The sequence below is a fragment of the Meles meles genome, chromosome 19 (genome assembly GCF_922984935.1).
Source record: "Meles meles chromosome 19, mMelMel3.1 paternal haplotype, whole genome shotgun sequence".
NCBI classification, from domain to species: Eukaryota; Metazoa; Chordata; class Mammalia; order Carnivora; family Mustelidae; genus Meles; species Meles meles.
Window position 1 is genome coordinate 27,997,902 of NC_060084.1, and position 27,499 is coordinate 28,025,400.

The window sequence follows — 27,499 nt, forward strand, 5'->3', positions numbered from 1 at the left end:
GGATAGGGCACCTGGGTGGCTCAGTCAGTTAAGCGTCTGACTCTTGGTTTTGGCTCAGGTGATGATCTTTCATCATTTCATGGGATCAAGTCCCACATGAGGCCTGAAGATTCTCTCCCTCTGTCCCTCCCCTCGCTCATTCTCTCTCTTTCTCTCTCCCTGCCCCCCCAAAATAAATCAATTTTTTTTTTAAGAAGGGAGGTGGGGGGACCTGGATGAATTTAAGGTGTTCCCAAACTTGAGAACACAGGACTGTATGGAAAAGAAGCCCAAACAGCTGAGACAGATTTGTCCTGATTTCCCCAGTAGCTATGGGGCTGGCACTTATTCTAATTTTCAAGCTTGTTCTGAGAACCATAGACCAAAGCCTCCCCCTCCTGAAAGGCATCTGTCTGTTCCTGCCTGCCTTGGGAAATTCATAGTGCTCTCAGGTTAGAGTTCTGCAAGGGAGAAGTTCTTATGTAACATGCTGCTGGACCAGTCTGGGGCTCTCTGTAATCAGAAACTCTGTCCTGGCTTGGGAGAAGAGAGTAAACTCTGGGTGGGCGTGGCCAAGAGCTCTGGGGCTGTGGCAGTGGGAGTGGGGCAATGGGGCGGGACCTGAACAGTCTTTTAAGTGGTGTAAACAGCTTGAGGCGCTCGAGCTGCAGCCTGTCCACAATGCAGCTCTCTGCTCTGGTCCTGACCTCCCTTGCCACTTCCATAGCTTGGGGTGAGTCCTTCTGAAATAAAACAGCGGGGTGGGTTTGGAAATCCTTGCCCACGCGCGTGGTGGGAGGTGGAGGGGAATGAGATGGGGGAGATGCGTGGAGGGGAAGGGTATGGCGGGTCCAGTTCTGCGGCAGCCAGAGGGCCCTCTGGACTTCACCCCCTTGTTGCCCAGCCAGTCCCTGTCAACCTGAGAGCCGGGGGAGCACGAACACTCCCAGACCGCAGCTGCATGCTCCCCGCGCAGGGCAGACAGTTAACCTCATGCCTCCTGGCTGGGGATTCCAGAGAGCTCAGTTTGTTTTCTGCCTGATTATTCTTCTGCGCATGGCCAAATCATGGAGAGTGGCTTAGCAGAATATTAACAGGAGTATCCCGGGCTTTTTGCAAGTGTCATCAGGTCTCTTCACCTTTAGGGAAATCCTGTATTACTATAGTAACGGAAAAGCGAAAATCCTCTAATTTCTTTGGGCTACAATAACAGGGACTAATGGAGGTCTTTCCTAAAAGCAAAGTGGCTTAATGCAACTTGCAGAGAGCCCAGGATACATTGCTTTGTGCCATTTCAGCTTAGGAAAAGTTTCGTAGGAATGCTCCCCGTTCAGATGTCAGGCAGGGGACCTGGACGGACTGTGGACCCAGAGGGTGTAGGTTTGAATCCCAGCCCAGCACTTACTAGCCCGCTGTCCTTAGGCGTTGTGCCTAAGGTTCCTGTGCCTTGGTTTCCCCCTCTCTACCATGGGAATGAGGCAGTTGTCAATGGGTCGTTGTAAGGATAAAACAGGTTGTTTCTAAACAGTGCCTAGTATGGAAAGTACATATAAAGAATTTATAAATGAAGGAGTTGTTCTAAAATGCAGTAGTAGAAAACTTGGCGTGTGGTGAGGCCAACAGATCAGGAGCCAATGGCCAGGACTTGTTACTCACAGCTCCCAGGAGGAGGACGCATGCCCACCACGTCCTGCACACTGAGGTGAAGCTCAAGGTGGGTTAGAAGAGGAGGGAGAAGGGAAGAGGGAGGAGGGAGGAATTCCGTGCAAGAGCCTTGTTGTAGTTACCTGGGGAAGGAAGAGGTGAGACCGGATATGCAGGTTTAGGACTGGCATACTGACCAATTTCGGTGAGTTCTGAGGCACAAAGGCTTCTCACAGTTTTTGGGTCCCTGGCTCTGGAGTGATTAGGGCAGGATGGTAGTGGCTTGGCCTGGGAAGGCCTGGTAAAGAAGGTGATTGGGGTACAGGCTCTGCATACCGGAAGGGAAGTTGATTCCTATCGCTGGAATTGGCTAATTCCGAGAGGGTGGTCCCTCCAGGGTCAGCAAGGCCCCGAGGTCAAGCGTCAAGTGTACACAAAATAAAGCCCATGATTACTACAGGAGTGTAGCGAGGGACCCCAGAATGCATCTATGCCCGTTTACAGGCAGGCAAACGGACTCAGAGAGGGAAATGGACTTGCCCAAGGTCCACTAAAATCCTACTCTGGAATTTGTCTGTGGCTTGTGAATGGAGAGCCAGGGCTGGGACCCTCAGAACTGGGAGGGCCCAGGTCCCATGTGCACTTCACCTTCTTTCTGATGGTGACATTGTCAGAAACCTGGGACCGAACGTGAGGGCAGAGTAAGAACCAAAGGAGGAGTGGATTATTCCCTTACTGCCCATTACCCCCTGGCAAGGCCATCCCGTTTCCCGCTGTAGAAAGTCCACGCTGGCTCTCTCCATTTCCTCAGCTTCTTCATCTATAAAATGGGCATCTTGTGAAGTCGAATTTAAGTGAACCAGAATGCAAATCTGGCTCATAGTAAGCGCTCAGCATCCAAAGCGTACCTGTGTACGGACGTCATGCAGCATAAACAGTATGTGCGAACTTACATAACACGACGAGCACAGACTGCTTCTGTAGCCGTAGCTGCTCTGCCTCTCACGCTGTCCACCTGCTTCCTCACCCCGGCCCCTTGGGCTCCTGTCCACTTCGCCTCTCCTGCAGGTTACCATTCGATCTCCTTCTGTGAGACTAAATCTGGATCACCCTTCCTTGTTCTGCCCGCACACTTTGGGGAGGAGGTTGACCTTTTGTCTGTGTCCACAAGGGAGCAGCTGGCGTGATGCCAGGCTAGAAATCATTTCAAATAAGGAAACATAAACATAGAGGCTGCCAGGGCAGGAGGAGGGAAGACTTGGAGGAGGGCCATGATCCAGAGTCTGAGGGCCCACTTGCACAGCAGGTAGAACCAGGACTGGAGTGGAAGGGACAGCCCGGGAGAAAGGGACAGCTCAGTGGGGAAGGACTGCCTGCCCCACGACGACGGAACAGGTAGGAATCAGACCCCCGGGTTCTCTCCCCTGCCCCGGAAGCCCCTGCTCAGAGCCACCGGACGTATCCCCTGTGAGATGATGCATGTCACTCTTGCATACTCTAGGACTGGTGACTGCTATACGTGTACCCCCAAAGAAAGCCCCAGACCTTAGCCTGGTACTGACGCCCCTCCCAGGCTTGAACCTCTCTCACAATACAGGCTGCTGTCTGCTCCCCGTTGACTCCCTCTGGCTCCCGTGGGCCCTTCACTCTTCCTCAGGCCAGTCTTGCATTTTGCTCCCAGAGCCTAGCCCCTGCTCTGCCTCACATCTTTATCCCCCCACCCCCCGCCTTCTGTCTCCTGCTGTGGGCTCCCCCCTCCCTCCCACTGCCAGTCCCAGCTCCAAGGGTGCCACTTCCACCATGCCACCAATGCGGAGGCCTCCCTGCTGCTTCTGACCCTTGTGGTACTGGTACCTCTCTGGGGACTCCGGCCCCTTCCTTCCCACCAGTAGGGGCAAGTGTGTTTGTAGCTCATGCTCCCTGCATGGTTCAGAAATTCTGAGAGGAGGGTCAGCCTCTTTTTCATGTCCTACACCAGTGGGCAGCTCAGCACCTGAGGCCTACTGGCCAGTTATTTCCAGAAGCTTCTAGGAGTGGCAACCAGATGGCTTGTTTCCCTCAGCAGCTCTCCTTCTTGCATTTCTTTTTAACTTGATGCTATTATACCTCCATTTCCAACTGGCTCCTCTAGATAGCCCCAAGTAAGGAATGACAGTTAACCTCAAGCATAACTGAGGTCCTGAGGGTTTAGGTGACTGATTCAAGGTCCCTGCTCAAGGTGGAGACCCACTGGGAGTCCAGGTCAGACCTTTCGGGCTGATGTATCCTCTTTCCTCTGGATGTCCAGGGTGGCACCCGTCCTCGCCGCCTGTGGTAGACACCGTGCAAGGCAAGGTCTTGGGCAAGTATGTCAGCTTAGAAGGATTTGCACAGCCTGTGGCCGTCTTCCTGGGAGTCCCTTTTGCCAGGCCTCCTCTGGGGTCCCTGAGATTTGCTCCGCCACAGCCCGCAGAGCCATGGAACTTCGTGAAGACCACCACCGCCTACCCTCCCATGTAAGTTGGCATCTCTCGGGGGGATGCTGGCCTCAGAGTGATGCAGGAAGCATCCAGGGCAACGTGCTGAGTGGCTTTGTTCTGAAATTTCCAAGCTGTTATAAACCTTCTAATACCTTCTAGAACACATAGCATTCTAGAGCTCTATGCAACAAACATTTATTGAGCACATTCTAGGTTTCCTAGGATCCACGAACAAACAGCAAAGTATCCCTACCTTCATGGAGCTTGCATTCTAGCAGGGAGATGGATGACAAAGAAAAAATATGCAAATCAGTCAATAAATTATGCAATATGTTAGACTATGATAAGTGGGAGAAAATTAGAAGTTGAGCAAGTAAGGGACATAGAAGTAACGATTCTCCTGTCTTGACCTTTGCCAAAGCTGGGGAGCAGGGGTAGACCAAGAGTTGTTTAAGTGGGGAGAGCTTTGGGGAGTTGACTCGAAAGTTCTTAGCTCCCAAGTATGTCTAAGTACTTAGTTATGAGCAGAGCAATGGCCGGTGTGTCCCAATCACCCTGACCAAGCCAGACAAAGTAGCCAATATCTGCCTCCTCCAGACACCTCAGAAGCCTGTATGTATCCATTATGACCTTATTCACCTCAGCAAGGCATTCTGGAAATTTCCAGGGTCCTGCTCCTTGCTGCCTTCCCTTCTTTTCTTCTTCCTTCCTTCCTTTTGTTTTAAAAAATAGTATTTGCTCTTTTTATTTCCTGACTTCCAATGTAATACATATGTATTACAGAAAAGGGAGGAAGTACCGGTAAGGAAAGGTAAGAAAATGAAAATCACATACAATTCCTCCACCGACAGAAAGAACTGCTGCTCATATTTTAGATTCTGTTTTTCTAGTCTTTTATCTGTTGGATATTTTCTTCCTTAAAAATAGAATCCATGAGATTTTGCACTCAATTTCAGCGTGTGGGTCCCCCCTTCCCCACCACCACCAACCAACACAGAGAAAAAAATCTCCAACACTAAATGTGTGTCCTACAATTCAACTAATTCCTACACTGCTCTGCCTGGAGAGAGTGTCAGATCCCACAGGTTAAGGACTCGGCCCCACAAGACACTTTCTGCATCTGATGCCAATTACAAGCCCAAGTTGCTATCTATGCTTGACTTTGGCTGTAAGTCAAAGGTTCCTATAACTCCTTCCTTGGGTTCCATTAATTTGCTGAGTCACAGAAGTCAGAAAACTGGTTTATTCACTACACCACCAGTTTATTACAAAGGTTATTAGGGCATATGAATCAAGAGCCAGATGAAGAGATCCATGGAGTAAGGTCCTGAATAAAGGAGCTTCTGTTTTGGAGTTGGGGGTCCTGCACAGTGGCCATGAAAGCTTTCTGGTTCACCAACTTGGAAACTCGCAGCAACCTGTCCCGTGGTTTTTTAAGGAGGCTTTGTTATGTAGCCATGATTGATGAAACCAGGGGCATTGGCCACCATTCAACCCCTAGCCCCATCTTGCTCCCCAGAGGTCAGGGAGGCAGAACTGAAAGTTCACTGGGTGGTTTATGTGGCAACCAGCCCCTAGCCTTAAGTGTGATCAAAAGTCACCTTATTTAATAAAGATATCTTTATTGTTTCCTTCACAGAGGAAATTCCACGGATTTTAGGGAGCCTGTGGTCGAAATGGAATGGAGGCCGAATATGTATTTATTATAAATCACATTATCACATCATACAATACAGATAGTTTGGATGCCTGCTTTGCTCATTTATAAATCTAGCAGGAACATTATTCTATGTCATTAGATATCACAGCTGGACTTGTAATGGCTGTATTACATTGAGCCTTGGATTATAATCTATTGACCCCATCTCTTGTTTGGGGTCATTAAGTTCTTAATGTTTTTTTTTGTTTGTTTGTTTTTTTAAGATTTTTATTTATTTATTTGACAGAGAGAGATCACAAGTAGGCAGAGAGGCAGGCAGAGAGAGAGAGGGAAGCAGGCTCACTGCTGAGCAGAGGGCCCGATGCGGGACTCGATCCCAGGACCCTGAGATCATGACCTGAGCCGAAGGCAGTGGCCTAACCCACTGAGCCACCCAGGCGCCCTATTGTTTTTGATAGTATAGCTACACTCTGATGAATATCCTGCAGCTAAATTTTATGTACGCCCATGAATATTTTTGGGTAAGTTTGAAGAAATGTTATGAATATGCACCATCTGTTTACATTTCCCTCCAGAAATGTTCCAGTGACACTCCTTCCATTGATATATGAAAACCTTCACTCCCCAGATCTTTGGCAATGCTTGGGGTTATTAAAAAAATGCTTTTTCGGGGCACCTGGGTGTCTCGGTGGGTTAAGCCTCTGCTTTCGGCTCAGGTCATGGTCTCAGGGTCCTGAGATCAAGCCCTACATCAGGCTCTCTGCTTAGCGGGGAGCCTGCTTCCCACCTCTCTCTGCCTGCCTCTCTGCCTACTTGTGATCTCTCTCTCTCTCTCTGTCAAATAAATAAATGAAATCTTTTAGATAAGCTATCGAGCTGATCTCCTGCTACCTGATGTAGTCTCAGCCTGCTACTTCTCCGCCATCTTGACTCCTCCCCTCAATAAATGAAATCTTTTAAAAAATGCTTTTTGGCTATTGGATAGGTGAAACAATAATAATTATCATTATAATTAAGTGTAATTTTGCTATTTATTCCACATTTATTTGAACACTAGTGACCTTGAACTCTTTTCCCCTCTCTTGACATTTGATTTTCTTCTTTTAAGACTGTTAGGCTCCTTGCTCTGGTGATCAGGGGAAAGTTCCCTTAGGATGGAAATTAAGGAGTCATTACTAGAGACTCTGATTCTGCCACTTGCCAGCAGTGACTCAGTGACCTCATTTACAAACTGGGGGCAGTGATACCTGCATTCTGGTACCTTGAGATCCAGAAATGGTCCTTACAGTGTCCTTAGAAATACCATGCACTGCATAGTATAGATCTTTCTGGCTGTGTGACCTTGGGTAGGTTCTCTAACCTCTCGGTACCTTAGTAAAAATGGAGATAATTATAGATTCTATGTTAGGGGGCTTGCCATGGAGGGATTAAGTAAGTTAGTACATAAAGAGTACTTAAAACAATGCCTGGCTTGCTGGGAGGTTCATAAACCTTACCAGTTTTTTTTTTTTTTAAGATTATTTATTTATTTGATAGAGATCACAAGTAGGCAGAGAGGCAGGCAGAGAGAGGAAGGGAAACAGGCTCCCCGCCGAGCAGAGACCCTGACGTGGGGCTCGGGATCATGACCCAAGCTGAAGGCGGAGACCTTAACCCACTGAGCCACCCAGGCGCCCCAACCTTACCAGTTTTAATCTGTGTTGGGTCTTTAAGGTCTGTTATTGGGAAAACCAATAGTGTTTGCCTGGGATGGGTAGATTCTTAACATGTCAGGACTACATGACACTTATAAAAATCACTTTCTTCACACTGACCTGGCAGATTCAAGCCAAAACAGGCAAGGAATTCACCCGAGGTCACCCAAAAGATTAGCCAGAGTTACAAGACTAGAACACAGTTCTCCTGATACTGCCCAACAAAATATTTCATCCCTGACCTCTTGTAGGGCCTAAATGTCTGTCGTTTGAGTGACTTCCCAGGATTATGGAAGTCTGCCATGGACTAGAACATGCTGATCTGGTGGAGGACATGTTTGCCTGGAACAGAGAGCTGGCATGCATCCAGGGCATGCAGGAGATAGCCCTCGCCCAAGCGGTCAGTTTATGGGCCGTCTCCTCTCCTTGACCCAGGCATCTCAAAGGCTCTGGGAAGGGGACAGATACCAAGCCTTCTTACTATCTAGCCTTGGGAGACCTTAGTGAGCCTCAGCCCCCGCCCCCCAACCCTACCCATGCACCTAAAGAGCCTCCTAACCATCCCGGTGTCTCCAGCCTGGTAGGAACAACTCTGTTTATCAGCCTCAACCTGCCTGTCCAAGGCCCAGCTCACCGCAGGAGGCATCTTGCTCAGCTCCGAGCGGAACTCAGAACTTCTTCTTTGCCCCTCTCCCTAGGTGCTCCCAGGATGCAATGGCGGGGCAGGTGCTCTCAGACCTCTTTACCAACAGAAAGGAGAACATTGCTCTCAAGTTTTCTGAAGACTGCCTTTATCTAAATATTTACACTCCCGCTGACTTGACAAAAAAAAGCCAGCTGCCGGTAAGTAGAAGGTTCCAGCACTGCAGGTCTTTTGGTGTAGACTAGAAGGGGGTGAAGGCAGCTTGGGTGGGGTGTCATTTCAGAGACCTCAGTGCTTCCTGTTCCCACCACAGCCAGACCGTTGGACCACAAGAAATGCAAGCTTTCCATGCCTCAGTTTCTCCTAGGGACAGACCTCCAGGGGAATTTGCTGTACTACTGTCATGCTCATTGTAATTTTTCCAAATCGTTTCTTGATAAGAGGAGGACCAAAATGATGACTCTTAGAGATAAGCCACCCTTCCTTTATAGGTAGAGAGACTGAGGCCCAGAAAGGGGGAGGTGAGATCACATGGTGGGATTGGCAGGACCAGAGCAGAGGCCTTCTGAATTTCAGACCAGTGCCCTTTGACAGACTAGGAGGCGAGTCTGTGGGAGCCCTTTCCTCAGCACAGTAAGATGCTTCTCTCACAACCTCCAGGGTCGCCTGAGAGATGTTAGGGGCAGAGCCTGGAGCAATCCAGGAAGTTCATTCTTTTGCCTCTGGCCAGATACCTGGGATTTTATTGTAGCTATTTTCCTTCCCTAATTGTCTTTGGTGAGACTGATGACTGCATGAGTTAGCATTTCTAGAATAAAGGAAGCTGAGAGATGGGGCAACTTCTAGACTCAAGTTGGGGCTTGGAGGAGATGTCCAGGAAAAGGAGGTGATCCTCTGGGTGGAGAGGTGGGGGTTTGCACCCAGCCATCTCCTGGCAGGATGCCCAGGAGCGGGGGAGGGCATCTGTGAATCCGTGAGCACTCAGTCCTCTGTCCTCACATTCTTCTGTTACGTACTCCGTGCCCCCATGTGCAGAGCTGCATTTGGGGGTCAAAACAAAGGAGGGACCAAACAAAACACCAAAAAACAAAACAAGAACAAAACACACACACACACACAAAACCCCAAAAACCCCATCACCAGACACCCTTGGCTTTGGAGGGCCCTACCATCTGGGATGCTTCTTCAGGAAGTCACTGCTGACCAACCCTCATCTCAGCCTTCACTCAGATGACTGCTAACTCGGTCCTTCCACCCACACAGAGGCAGGGACCAGAGGCAGAGGAGGAACAAGGCAATACCTCTCCATATGGACAGAGGCTCTGAAACTACAGAGTCTGGGCTTATATCCCGGTTCTGCCTTTTACCAGCAGAGGAGCCTGGCTCTGTTTCCAGAACTGGGGTAATCACACATAAGTACCAGTGATGTGCATAGGGCTTTGTCTCAGTGGCTGGTGAGGGCACAAAGCAAGTACTCCCGAGGCATAAGTTAGAGTCAAAGGGAAGAACTTACTCCTCTCCTAACGGCAGGCCCACTGCACCCTGGCCAAAGGCTGCAGTGGGCAGGGTGCCTCAACGGGTGGACTCCAGAGCCAGACCGTGTGGGTTCAAGTCCTGCTTCCACGCCTTACTAAGCTGCGTGACCTCAGGCAGGTTTCTCGTCTGTTAATGGAACCGTATTAATCCCTATGGCATGGAATGCTACTTGGCACATAGTTTGTGTTACAAATTCTTTTTTTTTTTAATGAATAAAATGATTACAACATAATTATTTTAGCCGCTCCTCCCTCCTGGCCACATGAGCTCTTACAATGCCAGAGCCAAACGTGATGAATTCCTATATCTACCCTCGTCCTCGATTCTAAACACTGTCCTTGGCATAGAGTAGGTCCTCGGATCCTGTTAGATGACTGAAGACTTACTGGAGGAGGTGGCTTTTAGGCTGGGCTTTGGAGGATGCGTGGGATTTGGGGATGCGGAAGAGGCAGAAAGGACGGCATATGGAAAAGCGATCGCACTGGGGGCACGTGTGCTTCTCAAGACAGTCCCTCGGGCAATCCAGTTCAATTCACCGCGTAAGGTATCACTAAGATGAAGCCAAAACACGGGGCTGTGGCAGCAGAGGAGGCCAGGCTACGGGACGGGCCCAGGCATGAAGGTGATGGGAGTGTTGGGGAGAAGATGACACTCTTAGCCGTGACTGTTCCCACGATGAAGTTCTGAAGCATGAGCTTCACTGGCACTGGGGCTGGGGACCCAGGCGGGGGCAGCCAGGGTGTCCTGGCTGGAGCAGTGGCCTGGGTCCCAGTTGGGAGGAATGGGGAGAAGAGCAAATGTCTGTTCTAACTTTGCTGGGGACAGGTGGACTTCTGGTAATGGCCTCCTTGAGCCACGGCCAAGAGGTCGGCGGCCAAACTAGACAACCTATTGAGGTCCTGCCCAGCGCTGCTTCCCCTCACCAGTACGGTTGCTTCCTTCCTGTCCAGGTGATGGTGTGGATCCACGGAGGGGGTCTGGTGGTGGGCGGAGGGTCAACCTATGATGGGCTGGCCCTCTCTGCCCATGAAAACGTGGTGGTGGTGGTCATTCAGTACCGCCTGGGCATCTGGGGATTCTTCAGGTAAGATTCTGCACAGTCCTCGCTGCACCTTGCCCCCCGCCCCCAAAGTGAGGGTGTTAGGCATTCAGCTCTGGCCAGGTCAGTCCTCAAAGGGGTCTTTGCCAGGTTCCCTAGGAAAGCACCCAAGTCCTTTCCTCACTGGGCTCTACTTACCTTCTAGATCCCCAGCCACCCTGGGCCACTTGCTTCGGAGCTTTTGCAGGTCCTCTTCCCTCTACCTGGAATGCCCATTCTACCTGACAAACTCCTATACATTCTGCAAGGCCCAACCCAACCCTATCACCCCCTCTGAAATGCCCCCGTCTTCTTCACTTGTGCTATTCCAGCACATCGCACACCTCTGTGGAGACAGCCTATAGCAGCACTTAGAGGCTTACCTATCCAACGTGGCGGGAAGGGAAGGAAAGAGCATCCTCGGGGCAGGAGCTTGGTGCGTTTTTCCAGGTGAAGGAACTGGGTGTCTGGAGCTGAAGACTGTCCAGCGGACAGCCCTCCTGGGCACCAGCCGCAGTGGCCCCTGACCCTGAGATGACTGCTGGGCTGGATTGGGAGAGGGGTGGACTTCTCACAGGAAAGACCCTCCCCTCCGGCCCCGGGCTGGAGGAGGATTATCCCCAGGGAGTCCTGTCCCGGGGTGTGGTGCCTTCGTGGAGACACCTCTTCTCTCCCACCCGCGGTCCGTCTCTCTGCTCCCCATTAAGGTCAAAATGCTACATGGGTGCTTCCTGTGGCTCCTGCTCCCAGTTTGTCCTATGCCCAGTGTTGCAACAGCTTTTGGGCCAACCTTGGGAGCAGCCCCACACGATTCCTCGCACGTGATCTTCTGGCCTCTGTGTGCATCTCTTTCTCCACCTCCACTGGTTCCCTGGGTGACCTCAGGAGCCACGTTCCAAGCTCCCTATTTCAGCTCCTGCTTCGCCTTTGAAACCCAGATGTGCCTCATTAACTACCACCTTGCACCTGTTGCCACCTCCACTGAACGTCTGAAGGGTACCTCACCCTCCAGGGGGACAGACTTAACCCTTGACTCCCACTGCTCCTTCCCCCAACTTTCCTACTTTGCCCACAGCGCCTCCTGCCGGCTGCTGGCAGACCCCTCCCACCTGCTTCCCACTGCTCAGGATGGACTTGGCGGTCAGCCTTGACTTCCTTTTTCTCACCTCGTCACATCAGGGTCAGCAAATCCTCTTGGTTCCACCTTTAAAATATATTCAGAATCCTACCACTTCTCACCTCCTCCCTTATGCCCCCTAATCAAAGCCCTTTGTGCCTCCCAGATTATTGTAAAGACCACCTACTTTTATAACCTGCTACTTTGATGCTGGGTCTCATCTACACAGCAGCCAGAATGACCACTTAAGACATAAAAGGAATTTTTTTATAGGCGTGAAATGACTTCCCACATTAGTAACAATGACATCAAAGTTCTCACCAAGGCCCACAGAGTCCTTCAGCTGCTGTACTACACTTACTTTTGTCCATTGGACCACAGGACCTTTGCACTGGCTGTTTCTTCAGCCTGGAATTCCCTTCTTCAGGTATTTGCAAGGCTCCTGTGCTCATTTATTCAGGTCTCTATTCAAATACTACCACCTCCAAGAGGGCTTTCTTGGTCCTGTGATCTGAAATAGGACCCCAGTCTTTTCCCTTACCCGACTTTATTTTTCTTGGAAGTACTTTCACTACCTGGTATTATTTTCTGTATTTATCCATTTGTTTGTAATCTGTAGTGTGAGCCTCTGTATAGTCAGAGATTTGGCATGTTTGGTTCTCAGATGTATTCCTAGCTCTTAGAACAGTGTTTTGCACAAAGTAGATGCTCAGTAAATAGACGCCAATTGAGTAAATGTAGAACCCTACAACAGAACAATGCCACCAGAATGGAAGACAGAAGAAGACCCTTGTGTCAGGGCTGTAGAAGGCTGGTCTTTTTCTAGAAGGCTCACCTAGAGTCCCCTAGCCCCATCTGTGGTCGTGACAGCCCTGCCATGTGGTCTGTGCTCCAACCCCTTCCCCGTTCTTACAGCACAGGGGACGAACACAGCCGAGGAAACTGGGGTCACTTGGACCAGTTGGCTGCACTTCGCTGGGTCCAGGAGAACATTGCCAACTTTGGAGGGAATCCAGGTTCTGTAACCATATTCGGAGAGTCAGCAGGAGGTGAAAGCGTCTCTGTTCTTGTAAGTGTTCCTGGCCCTGATACGGCTGCTGATGGGACCCCTTGGAGCCTTTGGACCAGTTGGCAGCTGGATTTACAGGACCTGGACTCAGGGCTGACCCGATCTGCACAGCGTCAGTTGGTGGAGAGCTAATGGCAGAGCTCTCCTTGGCCCCCAGGAAGCTCAGAGCCCAGGCTAGCATCCTAGGGCCTTGAGAATCTCCAGCCACAGCTACAGCAATGATACTCCTCCTCAACCATGGTTGAGTGCATGCTCGCCCGCTCGCTCTCTCCTTCCCACTCGTTTTAGCATTAGGACTCACTTCACTTCTCCTGGCGAGTAGGGTGGGTATAGATTATGAGAAAGAGTTGGACAAAGGGTCATTCTTCAGCTGGAAGCCAGATCTGCCAGTCAAGGGGCATCAGCACCAAGAACAGATCAGGGGCCTCCTGTGAGGACAGCTGAGGACTGAGATGTGGAGCTGGGCTGGGAGGGAGGGACAGGGAAGCCTGGGACAGCGGTGGTGGTGTGAGCACCTGGGGCTCCTGGGGGCCTGGTGTGGGGAGTGGGGCTGGGGGAGCCACTGAGGGCAGCAGAGATGGAAATGAGATGAGGAAATGCTGGAAACCAGAAAGCTCCCTCCAGCTCCCTCACTGTTGAGCAGACGATCAGTGCTATTACTGCTTTTAACGTATGTATTGGTTTCCATGTCCAATACTCAGAGGAAAAAGTTTTTATAGTTTATCAAGTGGAGAAAAAGGAAAAGTGCAGATAAGCCCAAAGACGAAGAGTCCTCCATAGTCCCATTACCCAGGGCAGCTCACCACAGACATTTTGAGACTTAATTTTTCTAGTGTTTTCCCCATGACTCACTGCTATCTATTTATCCATCTGTCATCTGTCTACCTGTCTTGAGATTTTTTTAAAAAGGATGTTATTTATTTGAGAGAGGGGGAGAGTCAGAGAGCTTGACAGCAGGGTAAGGAGCAGAGGGAGAAGCAGACTCCGCGCTGAGTGGGGAGCCCGATGTGGGACTCGATCCCAGGACTCTGGGATCATGACCTGAGCCGGAGGCAGATGCTTTAATGACTTAGCCCCCCAGGCACCCCACCTGTCTTAAGATTTTTTTTAAAAACCTTTCTTAACATATCCTATTACAGAAACATTTACCTAAACATTGCTCTTCCATTACTATCATTTTGTTGTAGATTCCGTGGTAGAGATCTGCATGGTATTCCACAGTAAAAATGAAAAATCCTTCATTTCCTCAATCTCATAATATTGGAACCTTGGGTTATTTCCACTTATATTATAAACATTATGAGCATTCTCGGAAATCATCGTGCACCTCCGTGATCACTCTTCTTAGGATAAATCCTGAGAGGGGCGCCTGGGTGGCTCAGTGGGTTAAAGCCTCTGCCTTCGGCTCAGGTCATGATCCCAGGGTTCTGGGATCGAGCCCCACATCGGGCTATCTGCTCCGCAGTGAGCCTGCTTCCTCCTTTCTCTCTGCCTGCCTCTCTGCCTAGTTGTGATTTCTCTCTGTCAAATAAATAAAATATTAAAAAAAAAGGATAAATCCCGAGTAGTGGAGATGGGGAATCAGAACTCCGTCTAAATGGCAGCTGGCAGTTGCCGCCCTGTCTTGAGACCTCTGATTGTCACAGTCGGCACACGCGCCACGCTTCCTGTGCTTCCCTCGCTCTGTGCTGCTGGCGCCCTCTAGCTCAGCTTCTCTTGGAGGAGCCGGGCCCCAGCGTCAGCCTGGGAATAGGACAAGGCCTGGTGAGGACCTGCCACATTCCCTGGGTGTCCGGGTCTCCAGGGGGACGGTCCAAGCCAGAGTTAAGGATGAGGTGATTCTTGAAACCCCTCCCCATGAGCATAAACTCTCTTCCTGTCCACTGTCCTGCCAGGTGCTGTCTCCCCTGGCCAAGAACCTTTTCCATCGGGCCATCTCGGAGAGCGGCGTGGCCCTCACGTCTGCCCTGGTCAGGAAAGACATGAAGGAAGTAGCTCAGGTAGGTCTCACGCAGGACCACTGCCACACCCTTGGCTCTGCTGTCCTGGAATCTTCAGGGGCCTTTCTTGCCATGGGATCCAGCAGGCATCCTCAAGGAATCACGGAAGTGAGAGCAGTTGAGTGGAAGGGCAAGGAGACACCTCAGCCAGTCTCCCGGTTTTAGCAGAACTGGGACTTGAACACGTGACTCTGAACTGCCAGTGCAGTGCACTGTCCCCTGAGCATTCTTCCCAAAGTGCGCTGCGGGTGGTGGGGGGGGGCACCAGGCCACACAGTGGGCAGGGGGCTGTCACCGCTTCTGGTCTCTCTCAGGGTCTGAGTTCTGGTCAACCCCCTTACAGCATGTGGGCCTGCAGTGACCCCTGCCTTAAGTGCCTCTTGGCTGGGGTTATTTCTGGGAATTCATTCATTTCATTCATTCATCACATAATTTTGATAAAGCCAGACATCTCGTAGCCTCATGAAGTTTCCATTCCATTGGAGGAGACAAATTAATGATTTCATAATCACACAGATTATAAAATCTCAAGTGACAAGAGCAGTAAAGCAGAGATATCTGATATCGTAAGGGAATCCAAAAGGAGGACTTAATCTTAATGTGAGCATGAGGTTATCGTGGAAGGTTTCCTGAAAGGAAATGTGCAGCAAACAGGCAGTGTGGTTCTGGATTCCGTGCTCTTAAACCCCACCCCGCTCTCCCTCCCTTTCGACTCTCAGCTCTGAGATCATTTTGCGCATTTGAACAGAGATACAGTCACAGAGACAGACCTTGTTTAATTGGCACGTCTGGGACGTAGGACTCCCACCTGCTGGTTTAGAGTATGTTCTGCTCCCCTCTGCTGCTCTTAGAAGTGAAGGTTGGGGTAGAATTCCTCTTTATTGATTGGGGCGAAGGGACGTGGCTCTTGAGTTCTGCTCTTGCTTGTGATCTCTACAGCAAATTGCTGTCTTTGCTGGATGTAAAGCCACCACCTCGGCTGTCCTTGTTCACTGCTTGCGCCAGAAGACGGAAGATGAGCTCTTGGAGACGTCGCTGAAGTTGGTAGGTGTATCCACTCTCGTGACCGCACAAGCCCCCCACCCTGTGCACTTGGGCCCAGGCTCCATTATTTTGGCGGTCCCTTTGCCCCTGCCCTAGAAAACTGCCTGGGACAATGTTTCTGGCCCGCAGGGAACAGTGTCAGCCTCTGGATCTGAATAGGAATTTCTTTTTTCTTTTTTAATATGAAGTATCACAAACATTTGCGAAGTTGTGAACCAACACAATGAACAAAGAGTATAATAATCTCTCACCTCAACCCAAACTTACTATTTTCCCATTCTTATTTCCAAATGTATATTAAGGAAATTAAGCATTACATAGTCCCAGAGGTACCTGAATTACTGAATTACTGAACTACTACTCTGAATTTTGAGGATGGGATATTAAGAACAAAGATTCTAAGGAAGATTGTCATAATGTATCTTGCTTAATTTAGAAACTACCTCAGTGATAACCCAGTGGTGGTCCAGTTATCTAACTTTTTCTGAGACTGCCTCAGTTGTGGTTCTAGAATAACTATACATGCACACACCTATCCAGCCAGTCAGCCATCAATCCACTCATCATCTTATTATCCATCTGTTCATCTGGCAGTCTATCCAGTTTATCGGTATTCTTTGATCAGTTTAATATCCCTCCATCCATAACTTTTATTCAGCCATAACTTCCATTCATTTCCATCATCTGGGTGTCATCCAACCACCATATATCTCCACCCCATCATTCAACCGTCCAGAATCAATGATCCATCCACCATCATTCAACCGTCCAGAATCAATGATCCATCCACCACCCGGTCAGCTAGTTATTATTCATCTATCTACCAGTCCATCCAGTTCATCCACACTCTGTGTATTGACAAACTCCACCCATCATCTAGCCATCCATCCCTCCAGCCATCCATCCATCCATCCCTCCATCCATCCAGTCACCCATCCATCCATCCCTCCATCCATCCCTCCATCCCTCCATTCATCCCTCCATCCCTCCATCCATCCCGACATTAATCAGATATCATTTCTGCAGACAGGGACTATTCAAGGAGGAACACACTCACAGACTTCGTGGACTAAGGGTGTTGGGAGTATAGAGAGAGGAAATTCCCATAATAGTCAGCAGGGGTGCTTCCTAGAGGAGGCAACATTTAAGGACTGATGGATGGCTATGACAGTGTGTCATCACAAGGACACCCAGAGAATACAGCAGGAAGGCCCAATGGGAACTTTTCCTTCTGTGGGGGAGGGGTGTGACTGTGAGCTCAGACATATCCTGAAGCCCCTGGACACTCTGTTGGGGCCTTGGCTCCTGGAGAGACTCCTGGACCCTGGGGCCAGGCCTCTGGCATTAGCCTCTGCTCTGTTTCCTGGTTGGATTCCAATGTGGACTTGGGCTTGGATCTTGTTTTCTCGGGCTCAAATAAGGTGAGCAGTGCATGCCAAGAATGAAAACACAACCACGTCTGATTCCTGAAAGAGGCAGGTTTATTTCAGCAATTCTCCATTGGCTTAAGAGGACCAGCTTAGAAGAGTTGGTGATATTGAGGAAACCTAGAGGACTTAGGGCCATAACCCATAACAAGGAGTGCCTGACTGGTCCTTGGATGCATACTGGCCAGACCTAGTAACTACAGTGCAATGTTACAATCAATGCACTCTTTAGCTGATGTATAACAGAACCATGGGATAGGGTGAGTTTCAGTGAGCTTGTCTACGTCAGGACTCACTGATGCAGGATGAGGAAACTCATCTCAAAGTACCTTGAGTGGAAAAATAAATGTAACAAAATCTTTAGGTAACTAACTGAAAACAAAACTATGGTTCAGGAGAACATGGTTTTAGGCATGGCTGGAGCCAGGTGCACATATGATATTCTTAAGAATATATCTGCTCCATTCCTCGGCTTTTTTTTTTTTCTCTCTCTCTCAGTGTTGGCTTTGCTCTTAGGCAAATTTGTTCCCTAGGGAAGGTAAAGTCCATGACAGCATCTAGACTTACCTCCTACCTGTTTAGACACTGCTCACAATCATTGCAGCAAAAATTTTGGGGTAAAGTCTATTGGATTGATGTGGGAGTATGCTAATACCTGAACTAAATCCCTGTGGTCAGGGAGATGGGGCACCACAGGTCACATATAGATGCCTGGATTTGTGAGTGAGACTGGGGGAAAGGGAGGTGCCCCAAAGGATGACTAGTGTCGCCCAGGGGGACAAGAAGGGGAAACGGATGGAGGACAGCACGGGCAGGAACAGCTGACAGAAGGCTTCTCCAGCACCCCCACCCCCGTCCCACACCTCCGCCTGTGCCCCTGCCCAGGGGAGCCAGTATCCTGCCCACTTCCTCTTGGCCCAGCCGGGGTGGCACCGAGAGGGAGAACCTGACACCTTTGGCACTCCGCTCACAAAGATTGGCTTTTGTCCCGGGAAGCCTTCTCACACACAGCCTCTCCCTTTGTCTTCACAGAAATTTTTCACCCTTGATATGTTTGGAGACCCCAGAGAGGTAAGGACATTGGGTTTCTTGATTACAGGTTTTAAGTCTTGACATGTTTAAGCTCCAGTTAAATATGAATGAAAAAAATCTTCTGTTGGGGCTCATGGCGACTCCTTGTGTTTACTATACTGAGGCCCAGAGAGGGCTGGCCACTTGCTGGGATAACACAGCCAGGGCGACCAGATGTGAGACTGGAATGGGTTCTCTTGACTCCCAGCCCAGGGCTTCCAGTTATCAACTCTGTGTCCCCTGGGTCCAGCCTACCCCCTACTTCTTGTTTACATTTCCCACTCCCAAAAAAGTCCCTCAGGAAAGGACTGGACTAGGAACTTCCACTATGGGGTGGTGGGTGAAAGCTGATGAGGAGTTTCTTCAGGAACCTTCCCTGAGGAGCCTAGGACTTTCCTGGGAGACTGCAGGTTGAGGAGCTGTGCAAGCTACACGATTTGGAGGGCCCTCTGGAAAGGGCTGAGAATCTCAGTCCTGAGGACACCACCCCCCAGCCATACCCGGAACCCCAGAAACCTCCCTGTCTCCTTCCTCCTCCCCTCGTGCCTTCCAGCACCTTGTCAGATTCTGAGACATTATCTCTGCCACACCTCACAGTTCTGTGCTCTCTGCTCTGTCCTGGGGATACTGGCATCTACCTTAAAGGGCGTCGTCATGAGGATTCACTGAGATTCATTCCGCAAAGATTTCATTAGCACCTACTGTGTGGGGACCTGATTCAGGAGCTGGGGAAATAGCAACAAAATAGGCAAAACAAAGATAATGCCCTGCCCTCTTGGAGTGAAAGGAAGGTACAGTAACAAACAAGATATGCTGTGTGTTTGGTGATGGTCCTTGCTGCGGTGAAAGAGAAAGGAATGGGGATAGGGTTTGCGGTGGTTTGGATTTGCATAGTAGGGTCAGGAAATGGCTCAACAAGAAGGTGACACTGGGACCAAGTTCTGGAGGTGGGGAGGAAGGCAGCTGTCAGGAAAACTGGAGGAAAAGTGTCCCAGGTAGAGGGAACAGCAGTTGCAAAAGTCCTGTGGCAGGAGGTCATTGTGGCTGGTGTGGAGGGAGTTGGGGGAGAGAACAGACTTGGGACCAAAAAGGAAAGAGAGGTATGGGTAGTCTCTTTAAAGGACTCAGAGTTTGATTTCAAGTGAGATGGGGAGTCTTCGGAGGGTTTTGAACAGAGGAGGGAGTTGACCATGGGTTTACAAAAGGGCTTTTGATTGCTGCATGAGATTGGAGGTAGGGAAGGGTAGGGTAGCCCCAGGGAGACCAGCCCTGAGCTGTGGCAGACAGGCCCAGGCCCGTGGCAGCCTCTGCTGGGCGAATAGCAGTGGGGATGGTGAGACGGGGCCAGAATCTGGGTAATTTTGAAGTCATGGCTGAGGGAGTTTGCTAATGGACAGGATGAGGGGCGGAAGAGAAAGGGGAGGATGGAGCATGTCCCCGGGGTTTTGACTTCAGCCTGGTAGTGCCTGAGACACCCCCGCCCCCAAGGGCAGCCCCTTGCGAGCACTGTGGAAGGAAGCTGTGGTGTTGCTCTGGGTCTCATGAGTACCAGTCAGCCCCACTGGGTCAGCTCGGGGCCCGTGGTCTCGCTTCTGCAGTTGGACTCTCTTCTCCTCCCCATCCTTGCCCCACGATGCTGCTAGACTGACCCTTGTAAACATAGGTCAGGGCACGTCACCTCCTCGAAAGGCTGGTCTTCCTTACAAGACCAGTGCCCTCGCCCCCATGGAGTCATTCCTTCAGAGCCCAACCGTGCGGCTGCTGTGTGCCGGGCATCGTGCAGAAAATGTCCCGCACCACCTGCTCCCCCTAGGCCATGCCCAGACCAGAGGAGGCTTCGGGCCCTTGTCCGTCCAAGTCAGATTCTCTTGACAGAGCTTCCCCTGTGGCCATTTCCCCCCAGAAATGGCCATCATTGGCCCTCACAGAGCAGACGCAGGTCCCTGGAGCCATAGGGGCTCAAAGCCTGGATGTCGTAGGGTTCTACCTGCCATCTGGTGGTGGGAAATAAGGCACATGGTGTATGGAGCGGGAAACATGGCTCGTGGAGTTGGCATCTAAGTGAGGGCTGGGCAGCACGGCCCACGGGTCCTATCTGATGTGCACGGGGCGACCTCCGGGGCCCAGGTACTGGGCTGAGCGTTCTCCATGGATCCAGGCTCTTCATCCCCATAACAACCCACCTTACAGATGATGAAACTGAAGCACAAACAGGTGAAATAAGTGTCCCAAATTGCCAGCTAGTCGGTGGCAGAACCAGGATTCGAGTCCAGACAGTGCGGCTCCTGAACCCACGCTCTTAATAACTATGCCCGTGGCCCAGAACGCAGTGTAACCACACCCAGAGCCCGTGTCCCAGACACTGTCATGGGAATCAGGGGCCACTGACTCTGGCCCCATGTGAGTAATTTTCATCGAAAATGAGGACTTTATCAGTGTAAGGCGAGCCTATCCCTGATGCTTTTATTCATGAGTGATGGGGAGCTCACTACCTCCTTGATGCGAACTGTTAATCAGTAGCAGGTTATGTCTAAAGATTGCATTTATTTATTTATTTATTTATTTATTTATTTATCTTAGAGATAGAAAGAGAGAGAGCAAGGACGGGGGAGGAGCAGAGGGAGAAGGACAAGTGGATTCCATGCTGACTGTGGAGCCTGACTTTGGGGCTCAATCCCAGGACCTAATTGGCTTGAGCTGAAATTGAGAGTCAGACACTTAACCCGCTGAGCCCCAGGCATGCCCAGTAGCAGCTTCTGTTTAAATAGAGACCCCTAAGTAGAGTCAATCCTTGTTGATGGTGAATTCCGTACTGGTGAGTTCATCGGCTCTCTCAAATGTACGTGTAACCCCAAAATCAATGCTTGTGGCATTTTTGCCATCATTCACGGACACGCAGGGAGTGACGAAAAGCTTGAGTGACTATGTGTAGACTCTTGACTGAGATCAAACACGGCTACCCTCTGTTGCCTCCCGTCTCACACTGTTAACTCGTGTTCTTTTCACGGTCTACATCGGGCCCCATTTTCCACGCTTTTGTGCTTTCTCTTGATGGTTTCACTGTTGAAGATGGCCCGTGGGCACAGCGCTGAGGTGCTGTTCCCTGCTCCAAAGGGCAACAAGGCTGTGGTGTGCCTCGTGGAGAAAAGTCGAGTGTTAGATCAGCCTTATTCAGGGTGGCTCACAGGGCTGTGGGCCGTGAGCTCAGTGGTAATGGATCAGTGAGGCCGCCCGGCAGGAAAAAGAAGGGGCAACTTGCCAGGCTGAGGCCTCTCGGGCAAGGGCTAGAGTAACACCCAGTGTGTGAGGAAGCTGCAGGAGATCGGCTGCACTTGGGGTTTGTGAGATGACAGCAGATCACAGATAACACGGTCGCAAGGCTGAAGGTCAAGAAGCTCCAGGCACGTTACCCCGGGCCCAGGAAGACGGTGAGCCCTTCTCAGCTGGTGTCTTACGAATAAACACTGCACAGAATTCATTGTTTGTGAGCAATGCATGTTACATCAGGTGTCTTTAAACACGCATAAAACAGGATTGACAAAAACGTGACCAGGTGCTTGCAGGAACCTGACGTTGTATGTCCCCCAGGAGCCGTGGCTCAGCACCCGCTAGTTCAGAGTTCACGGTGGCTTTTATAGAAATGAACTAGTATGGACACCAGAGCTGACTGTAGATACAGAGGTCATATAGGCAAACATGTACTTCAAATTGAGATATAGAAATATGTACATATATATATTTTATGTTTTTATATTAAAATCATATAAAATGTATATGTTTATAAATTTCAATACTAAAATGTATATATATAATTATATATTTTATATATTTATAAATTTAATACATTTATATTTAATTTAATGTATACTTATATGTATATAAATATCTGGAAATAGGGGCACCTGGGTAGCTCACTCTGTTAAGTATCTGCCTTTGGCTCAAGTCATGATCCAGGGTCCTGGGATTGAGCCCCGCATCAGGCTCCCTGCTCCATGGGGAGTCTGCTTCTCTCTCTCTCTCTCCCTCTGCTGCTCCCCCTGCTTGTGTGCTCTGTCAAATAAATAAATAAAATCTTTAAAAATATGTACATATGAAGATATGCATATACGTATACATTTTTTTTTTTTTTTTAGAGAGGGAGCACACAAGGAAGGAGGTGGTGGGGAGGGGCAGAAGGAGAGGGAGAGAGAGAGAATCTTAAGCAAGCTCCATGCCCAGTGCAGAGCCCAATGCAGGGCTTGATCTCGTCACCCTGAGATCATGAACTGAGCTGAAATCAGGAGTCCAATGCCTAATGGACTGAGCCATCCAGACATCCCTGTGTATTTCAATTTGAGTGAGTTTTGCCCCCATCACCTTACCGCTGCTAGTTCCTGAGTCAACGTTCTGCCCTCTGGGGTCACGTGCACTTGGCTCCCTTTGTTCGGGAACTAGAGTTCTGTGGCCACCACTTGTGGTTATGCAGGTCTGGGGTGTTGGCTTCCAGCTCAGACTGTGGAGAGAGGGACATGGGTGTGGCCCCTAGAGGGGAAGCTCAGACACCATGATGCCCTCCTCCCCAGAGCCATCCCTTCCTGACCACGGTCGTTGATGGCGTGCTGCTGCCAAAGATGCCTGAAGAGATTCTGGCTGAAAAGAAATTCAACTCTGTCCCCTACATCATCGGAATCAACAAGCATGAGTTTGGCTGGCTTCTTCCAATGGTGAGAATGTGGGGTCCCCTCCATTCTCCCGCACCCATTGCGTCACCCCCTCATCTCTGCTTGCAGGGCTCCTCCTTCCCCAGAGCACCCCTGAATCCAGAGCAGCTGTCCCCTTCACACAAGTTGACATTTCCAAGGGGAGCTTCTCTAAGATGGCCCAAGTGTCACCTGGGGACCTCTGTCCCCACACTCTCTATTGTCTTCCGATCTAAGAACCCTGACATGTGGGTGCCAGGAGGGCCTGCGAGGATGATCTCCAGGAAGACACATTTCTGGCTCTGTCACAGGGGGTGGTGGGACAGGGTATGGCACGGCAACCCCAGAGTCAGGCCTCCCTGCTCCCACAGAACCTGGGAGAGGAAGGAGGCTTCCTGGCTGAATGTCTGCATTTCAAGGAGTGGCTCTCAGGTCCTGGAGGAAACGGTTTGGGTGGTAGATTACATCTCAGAGGGGGAGAAGGATTAGGGATTGCATGCTCTCTAAGGTAGGGGGCTCGGGGACCTATCAAGCTATTGCCAGGATTTGGTCCGAACAAACAGTAAATTCCCCTGGTCCCAGGCGCTTTCTCAGGCAAGCATTTTAAAGGGCACTGGGACATCCTCCCCATCCATCCTAGGCACAAGGCCTTACGCTTCCGGCAGCCAAGCTGTCGTTTGGTCAAGTCCCTTCATGTGGAGGCTTGGGTGGGGTGTTTTGTCACAGTCCTGCCGTTCTCACTTCACGGAATTGCAGAGGTCACTGACGGACCAAAGCTATAATGGCAGGATCTGGGCCTTCCTGGGCCATCTGAGACAGGCAGGAGTACCTGTCGGGTCTGTGTCCTTTGCCCTCTACTTCAACAGTAGCCAGGCTTAAACCTTTTTCCTGGGTGTCGCCTTGTCCAGGGTAGGGATTCTTGCCTGAAACACACACACACACACACACACACACACACACTGCAAAGGCCTGAGACAACTTCTCTCTACATTGACTGTATCCTTTTGCACGGCTTGAGTTTCTGGTTAAAATAAGCCCATTTGTTTCATTGATTTTGCCCAATGCATCAAGGACCCATGCTTGTCTAAGTCATGACAAAGTGACCTTCAGCCTGCATCGGTCCGGTTGGTTGGTAAGGTTGGTGCTTTCTGCTAGTTGTCGATGCATCACACGTGTGTCACTGTTGTTCTAACAGATGATGGGTTACCCACTCTCCGAGGGAAAGCTGGACCAGAAGACGGCTGCATCACTCTTGTGGAAGTCCTACTCCATCGCTGTAAGAGGCCAGGGAGCCACGGGAACTGGCTGAAACCCTAAGAGGGACAGAGACTGGCCCCAAATTGCTGAGCAACTAAATGGCAGGGTGAAGCCCAGAGATGGAGGGTTCTGGCCCCACTTTTCTGCCCTTCCCCCCATCAGCACACAGCGGGGGTGGTTGCACAGGGCTGGAGAGAGTCACCATTCTCACACGCCACCCTGGGCTCTAGAAGCTGCGTCATTTCCCGGCGGGGAAGACGGCAGGGGTCACTTTTACTTCTGCTCCATTTCAGGGGGTCCCTGAGGAACTGACTCCACTGGCCACTGAGAAGTATTTAGGAGGGACGGACGACCCCGCCCAAAAGAAGGATCTGTTCTTGGACATGATAGCAGATTTGGTATTTGGTGTCCCATCTGTGATCATGGCCCGTCATCACAGAGGTAAGTCCCAGAGATTGGACAGGAGAGAGACACCGACCCCACCGGCTTCTCTGTTTGTCCTGCCCACTTCTCAGCATAGACAGAGATGTGGAAGCCACCAAGGGTCAAGCTTCCAGGATCGATCCCATATGGCCTGGGATAGAGACACCGTCTCACTTTAGGTCCGCCAGAAGGCAATTCTGAGAGGAGGACTTGAATGCGAATAGCTTGTTAGGGATGGGATCCCAGAACACACCGGTAGAGCAGCGGAGAAGTGGCACCGAAAGGAGAAGGAAGCCACTGGAGCTGCAGAGGAAGCGGGTGGGCACTGTGGACACCTGGAGCTGGTCATCTCATGTCCCCGGTCATGTCTCAGGGTGATTCTGTGCGACTGGCAAGGGTATTTAGCCTCCCACTCGTGGGAGTCATGGGTTGAAGCCTGTTCCCAAGGGGCTTTTAATTTCCAGGAGCTCTGACTTGCCACACACATGGGCAGAATGGTCACTTGGTGGCCAAAGCCTTCAGACAAGGAGCTTCGGATGCCAGAGGTGGAAGTCCGGCCGGTGCACCCAGAAGCTGGGGGAGGCGATGAGGGACCAGCAGCATCTACCACAGGGGCTCCTCCCCCGATGTTACTGTGGTCTGTGAGGCCAGAGGGCAAGTCTTAGAAGATACGTCTTATGGAAGGTTTCCAAGATCAGAGCTGGGGCAAACCAGTTTGTTAGCTCGTGGAGCTGGGGGTAGACTGAAGCCAAGCATAAAATCAGTCCGGTCCAAGACCAAAAAACCCAAACCCCAAACCAAAAAACAAAAAAACAAAAGAAGCGAGCAGTGGGAGGTGTGGAGGCAGGTGTTCTAGAGAGTGTCCCTTCTACCGATGGCTTCTGTCCATCCTGGTGTGTGGTGCGTCTACCACAGGCCTATCCAACAGTGATCCCAGGCTGTGCAGGTGGAGTCTGAGGTCAAGGCTGGATAAGCTCATCTAGAGAAGGTGCATCCCTTCGGAGCATCTTTCTGAGGTCCTCACAGGACCCCTCCTTCACCTGGTCTGCAGGCCAGGAAATGGTTCTTGGTACAGACCTCTCTTCTCTAACCATGCTGGGAGGGTTTTAAAGTTCAGGACTTTCTAGGCGTGAGAAAAAGCAGCTGAGCTGACCTGTTCTGTTCCCAAGCCCTCAGTATAGTGAGTACAGGTGCTCCTTCCTCCTCCCAAGGGTCCCGATGAACTCGTCAGCCAGGGGCCACCGGGGGTCAAATTTGCTCTTTCATAAACTTGGTCTTGCCTCTGGATGCGTGTGTGATTCATGATATCTTATTCTGCTTTGTCTGCCGGTCCTAGCCCTACTCGGACTTGTGTTTTTTTAATCAGAATCTAGTATCCTCTGACTTTGACTTCAGAGCCTTTTCCCGGGACTGCACAGATTTCACCGATGATAGTCTTCATTCTGTATTTATCCCACTCTCTCTTTGAAAGAACTTCTCGGAATATAAAGTTAATATCCTGCACTGGGGTATTATGTGGGAACACGTGAAGATGGAATTCGATACTACTCTGAATTCCTCCACCAAGAAACATCTGCTCTAAATTTTTGATATAGTTTTTGAATAATCTTTCCATGTCTAACATATAACTTAGAAATTAATGTTGTATCATGTCTTCAAGAATCACGTGTTCGGTATATCAATAGCGTTCATAAACGCTATATTGTAAGCCTTGGTTCCGTGAAAAGTCTTCATGCTTAGCCCTTATGTGCATAAATCTTCAGTCAAGTCTCTAAAAGTTTTCTGAGGATTGGTTGCTAGAAGTGAAATTCCCAGGCAGGGCCCTAAGAGCATTTTAAAATTCTTGATACATGTTGTGAAATTTCTTTCCACTGTATGAGTGGGATTTCTTAATTCTCTCACTTAGGAAACTCGGATTTAAAAGTAAAGATAATGCTGCTAATGTCATAAGCTTTTCCTTGCCAAAAAAAAAAAAAAAAGAAAGAAAGAAAGACAGACCATCCCCATGTTTGCAATGGTGTACCTCTCTGCCTCTCCTATTTTCCTGTTATCCTAACCTGTGCCCCCACTTTCCTTTAGACACCTGTGCTTGTAGGAATTTTATACATCTCTGTGGTTTTAGGCAGAAAGCTAAAAAAAAAAAAAAAAAAAAAGAGAGAGAGAGAGAAAGAAAGAAAGAAAGGAAAAGGAGAATTATCTTTAGTGCAATGCACTTCCCAAAGAAGTTCTCTCCTTCGCGAAAGGTCTTAAGGGGCAAAGTGACAGCCCCTTCTCTCGGTGAGTTCTGCTTGACCTTGAAGCAGCTGCTAACAGGCAGATTTCAGACCCATTGACGGTTGCTTCTTCCAGACAGGACCTCTTGCTAAACCAAGGGCACCTTGATGGGGGTGAGAGAGGTAACTCAATAAATTATTCTACGTCCTCATGTGGGGATGGCGTATATGGTTAAGTCATTTTTTGGACAAATATTTAATGATATGGAGAAATGATTATCATCTATTTCAAAATGACATCTACAACATCATCCCATTTTTATATTCATGGAAGGGATATATGCTAGAATACGAACACGTGTGTCTTCGAGTGGTGGCATCGTAAGTGATCTTTTTGTTCATCCGTTGTTTCTGCACTTCCCAAGTTAGTTCTTGTACGCAAGGAGGGAAACGCTGTGCGATGTCTCCTCCAGCTCCACCGGGGGCTTGGCCGTTCCCCCATCAGA

At 49.9% G+C, this 27,499-nt stretch overlaps 1 protein-coding gene across 1 annotated transcript in view; it reads left to right on the forward strand.

The window, feature by feature from the left end:
- The first annotated feature begins 615 nt into the window (after positions 1–615).
- CES1 (carboxylesterase 1) overlaps positions 616–27,499 on the forward strand; it is a 29,504-nt gene continuing 2,620 nt past the window's right edge. The window contains exons 1-11 of the mRNA XM_045988409.1: positions 616–712; positions 3,911–4,118; positions 8,135–8,279; positions 10,566–10,699; positions 12,726–12,879; positions 14,775–14,879; positions 15,819–15,923; positions 18,383–18,421; positions 22,984–23,124; positions 24,296–24,376; positions 24,651–24,798. Of these exons, the coding sequence (XP_045844365.1) occupies positions 661–712; positions 3,911–4,118; positions 8,135–8,279; positions 10,566–10,699; positions 12,726–12,879; positions 14,775–14,879; positions 15,819–15,923; positions 18,383–18,421; positions 22,984–23,124; positions 24,296–24,376; positions 24,651–24,798 (1,312 nt within the window). The 5' untranslated portion in view covers positions 616–660. The remainder of the gene's footprint in view (positions 713–3,910; positions 4,119–8,134; positions 8,280–10,565; positions 10,700–12,725; positions 12,880–14,774; positions 14,880–15,818; positions 15,924–18,382; positions 18,422–22,983; positions 23,125–24,295; positions 24,377–24,650; positions 24,799–27,499) is intronic.